The sequence below is a fragment of the Oncorhynchus keta genome, chromosome 23 (assembly GCF_023373465.1).
Source record: "Oncorhynchus keta strain PuntledgeMale-10-30-2019 chromosome 23, Oket_V2, whole genome shotgun sequence".
In the NCBI taxonomy this organism is placed as follows: Eukaryota; Metazoa; Chordata; class Actinopteri; order Salmoniformes; family Salmonidae; genus Oncorhynchus; species Oncorhynchus keta.
The window spans coordinates 28,611,826-28,627,313 of record NC_068443.1 but is presented as its reverse complement, the minus strand read 5'-3'; the positions used below and the strand labels follow the sequence as shown (position 1 = coordinate 28,627,313).

The following is a 15,488-nucleotide window of genomic DNA, read 5'->3' as shown; positions in this document are numbered from 1 at the left end:
AAACAAAGACATTTCAGCCTTTCATTTTATATTAATTTATAAAAAATAAAATCAGCATAATTCCACTTTGACATTATGGGGTAGGCCAGTGACACAAAATCTCAATTTAATCCATATGTAATTCAGTCTGTACCACAACAAAATGTGGAAATGTGTGAATATTTTCTGAAGGCACCCTAACCTGTAACACTGGGGTAAAGTGATCTGTTCTTGCAATTTGTAGTCTATGAAATTTCAGATTTAGATATGATAATTTTTCACGAAGTGAAAAGTAACTTTAATTATGTAAAAAAAAAAATACATATTTGTTTAGCTTAACTTCTTCCAGTGTGAAATAGTTGCTAGCTTGGTAAACTTTATTTTCAGAGTAGCTTCCCCAACACTGTTTCTTGTCTTGTGTATTTGTGTCTAGTCACCTAATCGTCTAACCTTGCTGTAGGAAGCAGTGACCTTAAACCTAAACTGGATGTACAGTGGGCACGGTGATATCATACCTCCTGTCCCAGGGCAATTGAGCTGTTTTGGTCAGCTCCAAACTATAAAAAGAGCCTACCCTTGATTTCCCGGCAGCACTGCTTGATTACCATTGTCTCCGGCCAGCTGTAAAGAATACCTACAAAAATGCACATTATCTACTCTCTCAGGCGTGTCGGATTTCCTCCCGCTACAAATTACCCTTATTAATTATGGATCAGCTCTAACAGCCCCCTCTCTCTAGCATTCCACCGGAGGACATTTTAGAGGAGTGTTTTTTTTGTCAGGACTTAGACTCTGTGTAGTTTTGTGCCTTAATGGACACTGGAATGATACAATCAGTTATTAATGTACGCAATAGTAGAAACCAAAAGATGAGGGTCAGGGGGAAATAATACATCCTTGACCATGGATTAACGACATCTACTCCTATTTCACACATGCCCCAAAGGTGATTTTTTTCACTACTAATGGACCAAAAATGTGAGTCTATTTTGAAGGATTAGGATATCAAGTGCAAAACAATCTTGCTTTGCCAGATATACCTCTTGGTGGCAGTGTAGACTCAGTCAGTCACAATGCTTAGCCTTCCTTTATTTTCTCTCCTGCAATACACTCCACTTCTCTCTCTTCACCCCCTCTTCCAAATGACAGGCCTCTCACTTATCATATACTAACCATGATGAGCATACAGTGAAGAGCCTTCAGCGAGAGGAAATAGCTGAGGAACAGGTCCAAACAGCCACTGGTGTTTACTGTTTCTGCTGGTCACATTTGGTTTATATTCCAGAGACTGCCTCTCTTCCCTCCACATAACTTAATTCCCCTTGGTTTTTACATCTTTTTGCACTTACAGCTGCTTGTGGAACTTTTAGAGACCAAACGTATTCTTCAACGTGACCTCTTCAGCATATCCACCTACTCCCGCAACTAAGTGCTTGAAAAGAAACATCCCAGAAAGTGTTTGTGAAAAATTACAAAATAATTCATAAAAAATAGTGTTATGATGCTAATATAGAATCCAAGCAGACTGTTATGAATAAAAGTAAGATAGAACAGAATAAAAAACAAAGAACACTTAAGTTGTTAAGTTGATTCAGATAATCAACTTAACACCTTTTCTCACAGTGTGGAATAAAAATGATTTGTCGTACGCAGGAATCCACTGTAAACTTTTTTTTTTATAAGGCCCTTGATGTTGATTTGCATCAGTAGCTAGGGCTAAGAAGCAGATTGAATGGATTTGGTTTTTGTGTTGCGAAAACAATACCAAACCAAAACACTAGAATTATGAATATCTCAGCTTCTGTGGCTATAGAAGATTGCATTGTTTGATCTTTGTAACTGACATACATTATGATCGTGATTTTTGATTTCTTTGTATTTTTGGGCCCAGTTCTTGGAGCAGTGGTACATGACCTCCAAACAATAAATCTCCGCACAGGAGAATTTTCTGGACTAAGGGCATAGTATTTGCAGAATTCCAGAGTGTAAACAATACATCTGTGTCGGCACAGGAGAACTTTCCAGACTAAGGTCAAAGTATTTGTCAGTGTCAATCTTACTTGTGTCAATCTTACCTGTCTGTAAATGTAAGCAGAGTTTGCTGGACCAGATCGCCTGAAAACGCTGGTTGCCTGACAACTCGGTACATCAGAGGCTGGCAACTGGAGCAGAGAGGATTGTGGGGGCCAGATGTGAACAGGATAGCATCAATCTCCATCTTCTCATCAAAGGTGCTCAGTTTGACAGCTGCCACCCTTTTTCCGGTGTGCAGACGTAGAGTGAGGGGCACATCACAGAAGACGTGCTGTGGACCCATGTCAAGAGACTCGTCTGTGTCTGTTATTAGCTCGATGTTGGCGATTGCCTGGTTATCTGTAGAGACAACATGGTGGACAATCATCACCTGTATAATCAAGCAGTTCCAGAGAAAAATGCATATGCTTATCCCTTTATTTATTCATAAACACAAAGAAAAAAAAAATACTTGATGTGACTTGACATTACCTGCTAAGATGAACAGCCAAAGAATTCTGATTCAGGTAGACACAATGCGTGGCTTGTATTGTGGAGAGTTTCAATAATTGCTAAATGTACACTGTTGTCACGCCATGTTCAAGAGTGGCCTTTTTCCCTTCATTCAGATTACAACCTCCCACTTTCGGGTTATTTGAAAATGAAAACATCTCCAAAATATCGCTATTTTTAAAACAAGCAATAGAAAGCTTGTTGCAATTTCAGTTTAATCCACCGGAAAATACAGAAGGAATATTAGAATAAATATTATGGTTAAACGCAAATATATTAATTGATTAAAAAAAAAGGAATGCACGATATATCGGTGAACATATCGGAATCTGACAATATTTGCTAAAAATGCCAACATCGGTATCGGCCCAATGTCTAGTTTAATGCCGATGTGCAAAGACGATGTCAAAGCTGACGTGCATACCTATATAATGTAGGTACATGGCGTAACATTTGTGCTACATGTGCAACACAGCATTTCTAACCTAGTCCACAATGTCTGCTGTGTGGATCGATCAATCAACAAGTCGAGCAGTTATTTGAAAGAGTAAGAACATTTCAGCGAGACAACTCAAAGGTGAAATCCATTAACGCCAAGATAATGGAATTCATTGCCCTTGACAATCAACCGTTCTCTGTTGCTTTCGCAACTGGTCGAGCACACTACCTAGTGCGCTATTTTTCAGATGTTGCTCTACCGGAGTTACACAGTAATAGCGTCACTGCTATTAGCTTCACTACATACTATGGAACACCTTTAGGGTCTTTGCGTGTCAAAGAAGATACACGTAAAATAACACTATTTGACAAAAACACTACTTGACGGGTTAAATAAGCTTTTAATTTGACACAACAAATAACACAGTTCTATTATAGAATGCTGTGTTTTCTGAATGTGCACATGAAAGCCAAGTGCCACCACTACTATCAGTAGCACTGTCAAAGCTGTACAAAAAAGTCTGCAAACAAGCAAACACCGGACACGAAGGATGTATTTACAATACCGCGTTGGTAATAAAGCATTATTTGTTCGACCGCAACTTCTGGGGTAGCAAGCTAGCTTTAGCTTGGTACCTAGCTATAGCACCAATACAACCAGCCTGAAAACAATGACCAATAGAAACTGCAGTCATTTTCATTATTCTTAACAATGATTTAGGAATCCTTGTAAATAAGTATTAGCTAGGTAGCCACTTGTTGTCTTCCTATTGAAATTGAACTTCAGTTCGTGAAAATAAATAGCTAGCCAGCTACTTAACCCTGTTGCCCAAAGCTAACGTTATAAGCAGCCAGCTTGCTTCATCTGGCTAGTGAGGCTTGACCGGATCAGGTTTTGTGAAGCTAGCCACAATAAGGATGACACCCACAGTACACAACTGTGAAGAGTTAACACAACACAAATGCCCTATATATTTTTTTCCCAACATCCTCCTCAGAGTTATCATACTCCAAAACATCCACGCAGTATTGTTTTTGCTCTGGAATAGTGTTCAATACACAGATTAGGTTGACAATAGATGTGGCTCAATTCACAGTTGTTTCACAGTCCCGCAATAAGAGCTACAACACTAATGTTCTCTGGGTGTCACTGAGTAGACTGATAACCCATGTCATTGATCCACAATCCATAGGTAAGGCTGTACAGAGAAGTAAGAACGCCCCCAATACAATTCTTAAGTTTAATACATACAGTGAAATTTCAACAGATTTTTGTCAAATTAACAAATGATTGTCTTTTGTTGATTTTATATGTCAACATTCCAACCTTGTTTAGCATGATCTATTAAATTATGACATAATTCTACTATTTGTTTTAATTCGCATCACTGTCAATTACATACTTTTATTTTGAAGGCTAACCAAATAGTGTTATTTGACGTGTATCTGTTTTGACATGCAAAGACCCAAACGGCGTTCCATAGAAATCCAGGTTGAGAATGAAACGACTGAAGAATTGAACAACAAAACAGCAAAGCAAGTAAGTGAAATAAATAGGTTTTGATTATGTTTTACTGGTAATGGGGACATACGTAAATGCCAACAAAATAACTTTTTGGTCAGTGTGGTGTGTGTGTGTAACATTTATTTAACTAGGCAAGACAGTTATTAACACATTATTATTTGCTGCCTAGAAGGCCAGCATCACGGAGTCGCCTCTTCACTGTTGACATTGAGACTGGTGTTTTGCGGGTACAATTTAATGAAGCTACCAGTTGAGGACTTGTGAGGGGTCTGACACTCTAATGTACTTGTCCTCTTGCTCAGTTGTGCATAGGGGCCTCCCACTCCTCTTTCTATTCTGGTTAGAGCCAGTTTGCGCTGTTCTGTGAAGGGAGTAGTACACAATTTCTCACATGGAATAGCTTTAATTTCTCAGAACAAGAATAGACTGAAGACTTTCAGAAGGTTCTTAGATTCTGTCCATTTTGAGCCTGTAATCAAACCCTCAAACGCTGATGACAACTAGTCTAAAGAAGGCTAGTTTTATTGCTTCTTTAATCAGGACAATAGTTTTCAGCTGTGGTAACATAATTGCAAAATAGTTTTCTAATGATAAACTTGGATCAGCTAACACAACGTGCCATTGGAACACAGGGGTTATGGTTGCTGACAATGGGCCTCTGTACACCTATGTAGATATTCCATAAAAAAATCTGCCGTTTCCAGCTACAATAGTCATTTACAACATTAACAATGTCTACACTGTATTTCTGATCAATTTGACGTTATTTTAATGGACAAAAAAATGTGCTTTTATTTCAAAAACAAGGACATTTCTAAGTGACCTAAACTTTTGAAAAGAGGTCTATGTAGCTTGTTTTTGTCCCAGGTTCAGGAATGGCTGAAAAAATGCAACATTTACTTGGAGCTAACTCTGCAAATAGGACTGCTGGGTGATTCGATAAGCTATAATCAAACGATCAATAGTATAATAATACTATTAGCGAATGTGTTTATCTTCCATTTACAATCCGTAGAAACTATGAGAATAGAAAGGTTCAGAACTTTTGTGAAACATCACAGCACAATGGAAAAATATATGGCAACTAGGAATCAAAATGGGATGGTGTTCAGAGATAGATGGGAGGGGCTGAGGTTAGCTGAAGGCTGGGACTAAAAACAAATAAAAAATAACTCCAACTGTATCAGCTGGAAGTAGAAGCCTAACTATTGTATTCCATTAGTTTACTCCAATTAGGGGAGGGGTGGTAGGGTTTGGGGAAAATAATAAAGAAGGAAAATACGTATAATAAGTGTACTCCAATTAGGGGAAGGGTGATAGGGTTACGGGAAAATAAAAATATATATTTTAGACTTTTTCCACATTTTATTACGTGACAGCCTTATTCTAAAAAAGTCTACACACAATAGCCCATAATGAAAAAGTGAAAACAGGTAAAAAGAAACAAAAACAGAAATACCTTATTTACATAAGTATTCAGACACATTGCTATGAGACAAGAAATTGAGCTCAGGTGCATCCTGTTTCCATTGATCATCCTTGAGATGTTTCTACAACTTGATTGGAGTCCACCTGTGGTAAATTCAATTGATTGGACATGATTTGGAAAGGCACATATCTGTCTATATAAAAAGGTTGACAGTGCACGTCAGAGCAAAATCCAAACCATGAAGTTGAAGAAATTGGCCATCGAGCTCCGAGACAGGATCGTGTCGAGGCACAGCTCTGGGGAAGGGTACCAAAAAAATGTCTGCAGCATTGAATATCCCCAAGAACACTTGCCTCCATCATTCTTAAATGGAAGAAGTTTGGAACCACCAAGACTCTTCCTAGAGCTGGCCGTCCGGCCAAACTGAGCAATCGGGGGAGAAGGGCTTTAGTCAGGGTGGTGACCAAGAACATGATGGTCGTTCTGACAAAGCTACAGAGTTCCTGGGTGGAGATGGGTTAACCTTCCATCTCTGAGGCACTCCACCAATAAGGCCTTTATGGTAGAGTGGCCAAACGGAAGCCACTCCTCAGGAAAAGGCACATTTTGCCAAAAGGTTTACCAAAAGGTACCTGAAGGATTCTCAGACCATGAGAAACAAGATTCTCTGGTCTGATGAAACCAAGATTGAACTGTTTGGCCTGAATGCCAAGCATCACGTCTGGAGGAAACCTGGCAACATCCCTACGGTGAAGCATGATGGTGGCAGGATCATGCTGTGAGGATGATTTTCAGCGGCAGGGACTGGGAGACTAGTCAGGATCTCGGGAAAGATGAACGGAGCAAAGTACAAAAGTTCCTTGATGAAAACCTGCTCCAGAGCTTTCCTTCTAAATGCATTTTGAGCCAATCAGTTGTGTTGTGACAAGGTAGGGGTGGTATACAGAAGATAGCCCTATTCGGTAAAAGATCATGTCCATTTTATGGCAAGAGCAGGTCAAATAAACAAGAGAAACGACAGTCCATCATTATTTTAAGACATGAATTTCAAGAACTTCAAGAATTTCAAGAATAATAAGACGAGACTTGCTTGGGCCAAGAAACACGAGCAATGGACATTAGACTGGTGGAAATCTGTCCTTTGGTCTGAGATTTTTGGTTCCAACCGCCATGTCTTTGTGAGATGCAGAGTATGTGAACGGATGAACTCCACATGTGAGGTTCCCAACGTGATGCATGGAGGAGGTGTGATGGTATGGGAGTACTTTGCTGGTGAGATTGTCAGTGATTTATTTAGAATTCAAGTCACACTTAACCAGCATGGCTACCACAGCATTCTGCAGCAAAATGCCATCCACTTAGTGGGACTATCATTTGTTTTTCAACAGGACCCATCAGATGACCTGGCCTCCACAATTACCCAACATCAACTGAATTGAGATGGTTTGGGATGAGTTGAACTGCACAATGAAGGAAAAGCAGCCAACAAGTGCTCAGCATATGTGGGAACTCCTTCAAGGCTGTTGGAAAAACATTCCTCATGAAGCTGGTTGAGAGAATGCCAAGAGTGTGCAAAGCTGTCATCAAGGCAAAGGGTGGCAACTTTCAACAATCTAAAATTGGCTTTGATTTGAACCAAAACTATTTTTGGGTTACGACATGATTCCATATGTGTTATTTCATAGGTCTGTTGTCTTCACTGTTATTTTACAATGTAAAAAATAGTACAAATAAATAAAAAGTAGGTGTGTAGGTTTGTTCAAAATGTTGATATATATAAATATATATATATATATATTATATATATATATTATATATATATTATATATATATATATACTTATATATATATATATATGTACAGTGAGGGAAAAAGTATTTGATCCCCTGCTGATTTTGTACGTTTGCCCACTGACAAATAAATGATCAGTCTATATTTTAATGGTAGGTTTATTTGAACAGTGAGAGACAGAATAACAATAAAAAAATCGAGAAAATGCATGTCAAAAATGCAAATCAATTTATAACATTTTTTACATGCATTTTTCAGGATTTTTTGTTGTTGTTATTCTGTCTCTCACTGTTCAAATAAACCTACCATTAAAATTATAGACGGATCATTTCTTTGTCAGTGGGCAAACTTACAAAATCAGCAGGGGATCAAATACTTTTTTCCTTTTTTTATATACACTGCTCAAAAAAATAAAGGGAACACTTAAACAAAACAACTCCAAGTCAATCACACGTATGTGAAATCAAACTGTCCACTTAGGAAGCAACACTGATTGACAATAAATTTCACATGCTGTTGTGCAAATGGAATAGACAACAGGTGGAAATTATAGGCAATTAGCAAGGAGTGGTTCTGCAGGTGGTGCACGTGGTGACCACAGACCACTTCTCAGTTCATATGCTTCCTGGCTGATGTTTTGGTCATTTTTGAATGCTGGTGGTGCTTTCACTCTAGTGGTAGCATGAGACGGAGTCTACAACCCACACAAGTGGCTCAGGTAGTGCAGCTCATCCAGGATGGGACATCAATGCGAGCTGTGGCAAGAAGGTTTGCTGTGTCTGTCAGCGTAGTGTACAGAGCATGGAGGCGCTACCAGAAGACAGGCCAGTACATCAGGAGACCTGGAGGAGGCCGTAGGAGGGCAACAAACCAGCAGCAGGACCGCTACCTCCGCCTTTGTGCAAGGAGGAACAGGAGGAGCACTGCCAGAGCCCTGCAAAATGACCTCCAGCAGGCCACAAATGTGCATGTGTCTGCTCAAACGGTCAGAAACAGACTCCATGAGGGTGGTATGAGGGCCCAACGTCCACAGGTGAGGGTTGTGCTTACAGCCCAACACCGTGCAGGACGTTTGGCATTTGCCAGAGAACACCAAGATTGGCAAATTCGCCACTGGCACCCTGTGCTCTTCACAGATGAAAACAGGTTCACACTGAGCACATGGGACAGATGTGACAGAGTCTGGAGACGTCGTTGAGAACGTTCTGCTGCCTGCAACATCCTCCAGCATGACCGGTCAGTCATGGTGTGGGGTGGCATTTCTTTGTGGGGCCGCACAGCCCTCCATGTGCTCACCAGAGGTAGCCTAACTGCCATTAGGTACCGAGATGAGATCCTCAGACCCCTTGTGAGACCATATGCTGGTGCGGTTGGCCCTGGGTTCCTCCTAATGCAAGACAATGCTAGACCTCATGTGGCTGGAGTGTGTCAGCAGTTCCTGCAAGAGGAAGGCATTAATGCTATGGACTGGCCCGCCCGTTCCCCAGACCTGAATCCAATTGAGCACATCTGGGACATCATGTCTCGCTCCATCCACCAACGCCACGTTGCACCACAGACTGTCCAGGAGTTGGCGGATGCTTTAGTCCAGGTCTGGGAGGAGATCCCTCAGGAGACCATCCGCCACCTCATCAGGAGCATGCCCAGGCGTTGTAGGGAGGTCATACAGGCACGTGGAGGCCACACACACTACTGAGCCTCATTTTGACTTGTTTTAAGGACATTACATCAAAGATGGATCAGCCCGTAGTGTGGTTTTCCACTTTAATTTTGAGTGTGACTCCAAATCCAGACCTCCATGGGTTGATACATTTGATGTCCATTGATCATTTTTGTGTGATTTTGATGTCAGCACATTCAACTATGTAAAGAAAAAAGTATTTAATAAGAATATTTAATTCCTTCAGATCTAGGATGTGTTATTTTAGTCTTCCCTTTATTTCTTTGAGCAGTATATATATATATATATATATATATATATATATATATATATATATATATATATATATATATATATGCTGTTGGACACCACTAGAATGAACCCGGGACCCACCGGCTGAGACGTATGTGACCCACACAGTGAGGCTGTCAGGGACCACAGGGTGGAGGAAGCGCAGCATCAGGACGCAGCCCTCGGTTTCAGGGCAGGGAGACGTCACATTGGCATCATACAGGCTGAGCTCTGGACTCCAGGCCTGTAGGCTGGGCTCACATGGCTGGTATACATCTGGAGGGCCTGTAAACACACACACACAACTTGTTTTACAATATATATATATATAGACCCCTATATGCGTCCCCAATGGCACACTACTTTTGACCAGGGCCATTTATGGAATATGGTACCTTTTGGGATGCAACTAAAATAGGGCACAGTTCCAACTGATCTAGCAGATCAACCCAGTATCACAGATTATTGTGAAATAGACACAAATTGCTTATTGGAAATTTGTGAGAGGCACATGAAAACGCAGTACACAACTTTGTATACAATGCATTTCAATCAAAGATTGAAGACAGAAACGATAGGAGGGAGGTTGGCAGCTGGGTGTATAACACGACCATCTAGCAACACAAATGTTGTATGTTCGGGTCACGTCATGGACTTCTAATTAGCAACTTTGTAACAACTTACTACTTTTTATCAAATTAGCTAGAATGCTAGCTAACCCTAACCCTAACTCATTAATTACTTAGCTAGCATGTTACCTAACCTTAACCCCTAGATTACAGTATCTAATGTTAGCCACCTAGCTAGGCTAGCTAATATTAGCCACCTAGCTAACGTTAGCCACAACAGATTGGAATTCATGTAATCTTCCCGAATGTGTTATGAAGGAAGAAAATTGTGTAATACACACAAATTGTGTTATGAAGATGCATTTTAAATGTAACCTTTATTTAACTAGGCAAGTCATTTAAGAACAAAAAACAACTGTCCAGTGAAAATCTCACTTTTAAAAGTTCATATTTTGTTAACTCATACCCAGATAATGTTTTTGACTAGTTTGATACTCATATTTGTGGCCAAAGCATAAATTGGAGAAAAAAAAACATTTTAAAAAACCCACCCCAAACTTCTCTCAAACGGACCGTTTCAAAAATGCTTGCTATTTCCTCATAGAGGATGAAGTCATCCAACTGGCCAATCAGCGGTCTACTCGCATTAATATTTTTAATGACCGGTACATGCCCACACCATTCTGTTGTTGGGGTATGCAGATACTATTCCAACACAGAAAAGCTGCTTTTTAACATACTTAATTACCATTGTTTGGAAGGAAAACTATTTCACTCATATTGTAATTAATTATAGGCCATATTTTATAGAAATCTGTAAACACTGGACTGTTTTTTTTTACCTTTATTTAACCAGGCAAGTCAGTTTAAGAACACATTCTTATTTTCAATGACGGCCTGGGAACAGTGGGTTAACTGCCTGTTCAGGGGCAGAACGACAGATTTGTACCTTGTCAGCTCGGGGGTTTGAACTCACAACCTTCCGGTTACTAGTCCAACGCTCTAACCACTGCCTCCCCTGTTACCGTTAACCGATGACATACAACTTACATGCCCAATTGGTTTAAAAGTTAGGAACGTTACATTATTCTTTGTCTTTAAATGGGACATCAGCAGTTGCTACATCAATTTTTGGACATATAAATCAAACATATGTACCCATTGATGTTTGAAGAATATAACTTATACATGCCTCATGAGCATAGTTCAACTGTCGTACTCCATCAGAACCCAAAATAGAAGCTTTTTTTACTCCAATGTTTATAAACAAAATAAATGGGGGAAAAAAATACTATACATCCTAACAAAACATGGTTCAAACTATAATGCTGATATCATGGATGATCGGTCCTTGCATCCACAGCTCTAAGCATTTGAGAGTAGTTACAGTTTTTCCAACCCCATCCCTCAGCTTTTTACCGAAACAGGTAGTACACTTAATTGTTTCTACTGCTGATTGACACTTTAAGTAGTGTACTATCTCTCAGTTTGTTTTATGATTTCGAATCACTGAAAAACCATTACTGTACTATTATTAAAGAATAGGGCTACTGGAGAGTACCAGTGATGGGAGAGAGCTTGGGAAAATCACACAACCTGGCTGTGGACTGGACTGGTCTTCCCCAAGCCCCCCTCTAGTACACAACATACCCAGGTGCAATTTCGCACAGGAAAGAAATCCATGCCGTAACAATGTATAAAGCATGTTCATTTCCTCTGTGGTACAAATGGGAAAAGTAGCAGGTAGTATGTCTCAGCAGAGCCCTGAACTAAACTGTTGATAGTGAGAGGGACAGAGCCTGCAGCGGTAGCCCCAGCCAGCCAATGCCTGAACATCCACAGCTTCCACAGCTTCTGCTATTTGCACCCAATGTGGCTCCTTCACATGTGTGGATTTTTTCAGGGTAAACATCAGCACGCCAAGTCAAACCATAAAACTAAATTGGTCAGATAAACAGAGAAAGGCCTCAACACAGGCCCAGATTAATCGCTGTATCAGATGTGGCAAACGGCTCCCACAGGAAAGGCTAGTGCTTCAAGATCTAAGTGTATCATCCTTCCTGCTTTCAGCAACTTAACAATGCCACTACTTTTCCCTTTCTCAAGATGAAATAGACTCCCCAGGTTTGGAAATGCATGCTTGGGTTTCAGTGGAGGAACACATCAAAGGGAGGATCTGTTTCCGTGAAAAGAACGAGGTATACACTATGTTGTATGCATTTTTGATTCATTCAGTCAATGTTTAAAACTTAACTAAATACATTTTGAGGCCTAACAATTTAGAGGCCTAACAGTTTAATTCATTTGGAAAAGGGCAACAATGGTACTGGGGTGGAACATTTTGAGTTGTTTTCATATAGGCTGCGATCTAATGCGAGGTGCGTTGTAGCCAAGTGCACTATTTTAATGGCAAGTTACGCTAGAACCAACATGTGCAGCGTTTATCATGAATACAATCCCTGCAAACATCTTCGAAAAAATGCCTTTAAAAAAACTGCAAAAAAAATTGTCAGCTGTATAGTGTGCTGTGCTATAACGTGATTGCATTTAATCCCGCCCTAATCAACCTGAACTTATTTTCCTGTTAAACCTAGAATCAGCAGTTATGAGGTATGAGCCTTGAGAAATGTAACCACTCTCAAATTCAGAGTCAGAGCTATGGATGCAAGGACTGACCATTCATGTTATCAAAATGATCGTTTAAACCATGTTTTGAGGCTATAAAGTGTTTGTTTACATTTACGTTGTTTACAAACATTGGAGTATTATATTTTGGGTTCTGATGGGGTACAACAGTTGAACTAAGCTCATGACGCATTTATAAGTTATATTCTTCAATAATCAATGGGTAAATATAATACATTTGTTTATGTCCAAAAATGGATGTAGCAACTGCAGTTTTCCCCTGTTAGGGGAGGAAACACAGCCACCTCGCTCTCCAACCAATTTCCATTTCCATTTTAGTCATGGAGCAGACGCTTTTATCCAGAGTGACTTACAGTTGTGTGTGCATACATATTCATATTTTTCATATGTATCATTTAGGGGCAAATTTATTGAATAGGAAATTCAGCAACTCTTAGAGGAACGTTGAAATTGATAAAAATGCTTCTTCATTGTTAAACATAAAACCAACGTATTTCATAAACAGTTTTACAGACTGAGAAATTATTATTTTCAAAATGGCCTCCAGTGGGTTCAGGGACCAATCACATGGGAATACAAAACAAAACATAATTTGATTTGATTTGTCAATGAGTTTAATTTATTTTCTTCTTTGCAACTCATTTACCAATCCCATGTTTTGTTTTGTATTCCCATTGTGATTGGTCCCTGAACCCATTTGAAATATACAAAAGCCTCCTTTATTTTTTAAATCTGTAAAACTCTTAATTTCCTGTTCTAAATTAAGTTCTCAAGACCCATGAGTGAACACCTGGCTTACACATGGACAAGCAGGTAAGATGACTCTCTTCCCCACATAAATTACACTATAGTACACAACAAAAGCCAACAGACTGTGTCTCTCCCCAGAACTGTGGATTCCACTCTCCTTTCCTGGACAATGCTGTAATTGTCTTTATCGTCATTAAAGTACAGCATGGAGAATAATCACCACCTCCTCTTTTTTTTCAAAGCACAAATTCCATCTGAGGATTTCCACATATTTGGGTAGAATTTCTAAAATGTTTTATACACGTCATGTCAAAAGACTGGGCTTCTCCACACTCAAAGAATGTTGATTGGAATAATAAGGAACATCTGTTACATGAAGCATAAAGATTCAAAGCACTACAGGATACACAGTTTTTATGACAGTTCAATGTAGGACGGCACCCAACATTACCAAAAATGGACATTGCCAAGCACCCTGTTTTTCTTATGGCCAAAACAAGAGAAGATCTTTTGCCTGGCAACTATTATTTTATGATTTTCATATTTTTCTTCCATACAGTCTTTATCCCTGCACGCACCTTACCCACAGGAGAATAAGGGATCCTCCTTGCAGAAAGGTAGAACTTAAACTGTAAGTAACTGAATGTTTTGTGTATGTTCAGAATGGACATAATAACACACTAAAATCAATGAGATTAAAATAAATGATTTATCAGATGAGGAGTATGTGCTCACTTTATTATGTTTTTGCAGTGTCAGAGACATGTCACTGAGTGTGCAATGTAACTCGGCCTTGAGACTACTATCCTAGACTAGACTGGCTACTTGTGGCTAATGGAATTGTCATAATATAAATAATATATGCCACTTAGCCGACGCTTTTATCCAAACCTATTTACAGTTGTGCATGCATTCATTTTAGTATGGGTGGTCCCAGTGGGAATTGAACCCACAACCTTGACGTTGCAACTGGCATGCTGTACTAACTAAGCCACACAGACCCATGTGTGGCAAAAGAGAAATACTGACCAATAGCCTCTTCAGGTGTCCAGTATCCGGAGGAGTCACAGACCCGGGACGAGGTGGCCTCATAGGCATATTGATGGAACACACCATCTGCCTCACAGTCCCTGCAGTTTACACTATCCACTGTAGGGGAACTGTTAAAATAGGTGCTCAGATGTAAGTATCAGAAAATCTTTGAAAATGTCATTATCATTCATGAATATCTGTGTCTGTATCCCAAATGGCACAATATTCCCTTTATAGTGCAGTACGGGCTCTCTATGGGCCCATGGTCAAAAGTAGTGCACTATATAGGGAATAGGGTGTCATTTGGGATACATTTATCTCATTACTGCTGATATGAGGAAAAACTTTAGCTACACATTTATTCTACCTTTGATGAAGTGGCCCCCTTACAGGTGGCAGCCAATGAATGGAGACCGAGTCTGAGCTCTGTCGAATCACCATGGGCTTGAGAGGGATGGGGGAGGGCCTTCTGTTGTTCAGCCAGTTCTCGTAGACTAGATCCATATAACAATGCATCCGAGCCACTTGATTTGGTGTGAAATGGTTGGTGCAGTTATCGTCTGAGGAAAATAAGTGAAAGTAGAGTTAATGTTCCCAGCGGAAATCATCAAACGGTGTCAGAATCCTTGTGCTTACGTACTCCCTTAAAATACCTTCTCTTATAAAAAAGCAGCAATCGTACTGTTTGTCCATTTCAGTGGCAACCTATCATTCAGGGCAGGTGGGGTAGAGCCCCACATTTTTTGCCCTTTTTTGGGCTTGCCTGTTTTGCATGTTATTTTGGCATTAATACATGTCACATATCAAATCAAAATCAAATCAAATGTTATTTGTCACATACACGTGGTTAGC

At 39.8% G+C, this 15,488-nt stretch overlaps 1 protein-coding gene across 1 annotated transcript in view; it reads right to left on the bottom strand.

The window, feature by feature from the left end:
• The window catches only part of LOC118402116 (pappalysin-2-like), an 89,154-nt gene that overhangs the window by 51,861 nt on the left and 21,805 nt on the right, over window positions 1-15,488 (bottom strand). The window contains exons 5-8 of the mRNA XM_035800031.2: window positions 15,004-15,196; window positions 14,634-14,764; window positions 9,742-9,924; window positions 2,055-2,352 (exon numbers count right to left, since the gene is read on the bottom strand). Of these exons, the coding sequence (XP_035655924.2) occupies window positions 2,055-2,352; window positions 9,742-9,924; window positions 14,634-14,764; window positions 15,004-15,196 (805 nt within the window). The remainder of the gene's footprint in view (window positions 1-2,054; window positions 2,353-9,741; window positions 9,925-14,633; window positions 14,765-15,003; window positions 15,197-15,488) is intronic.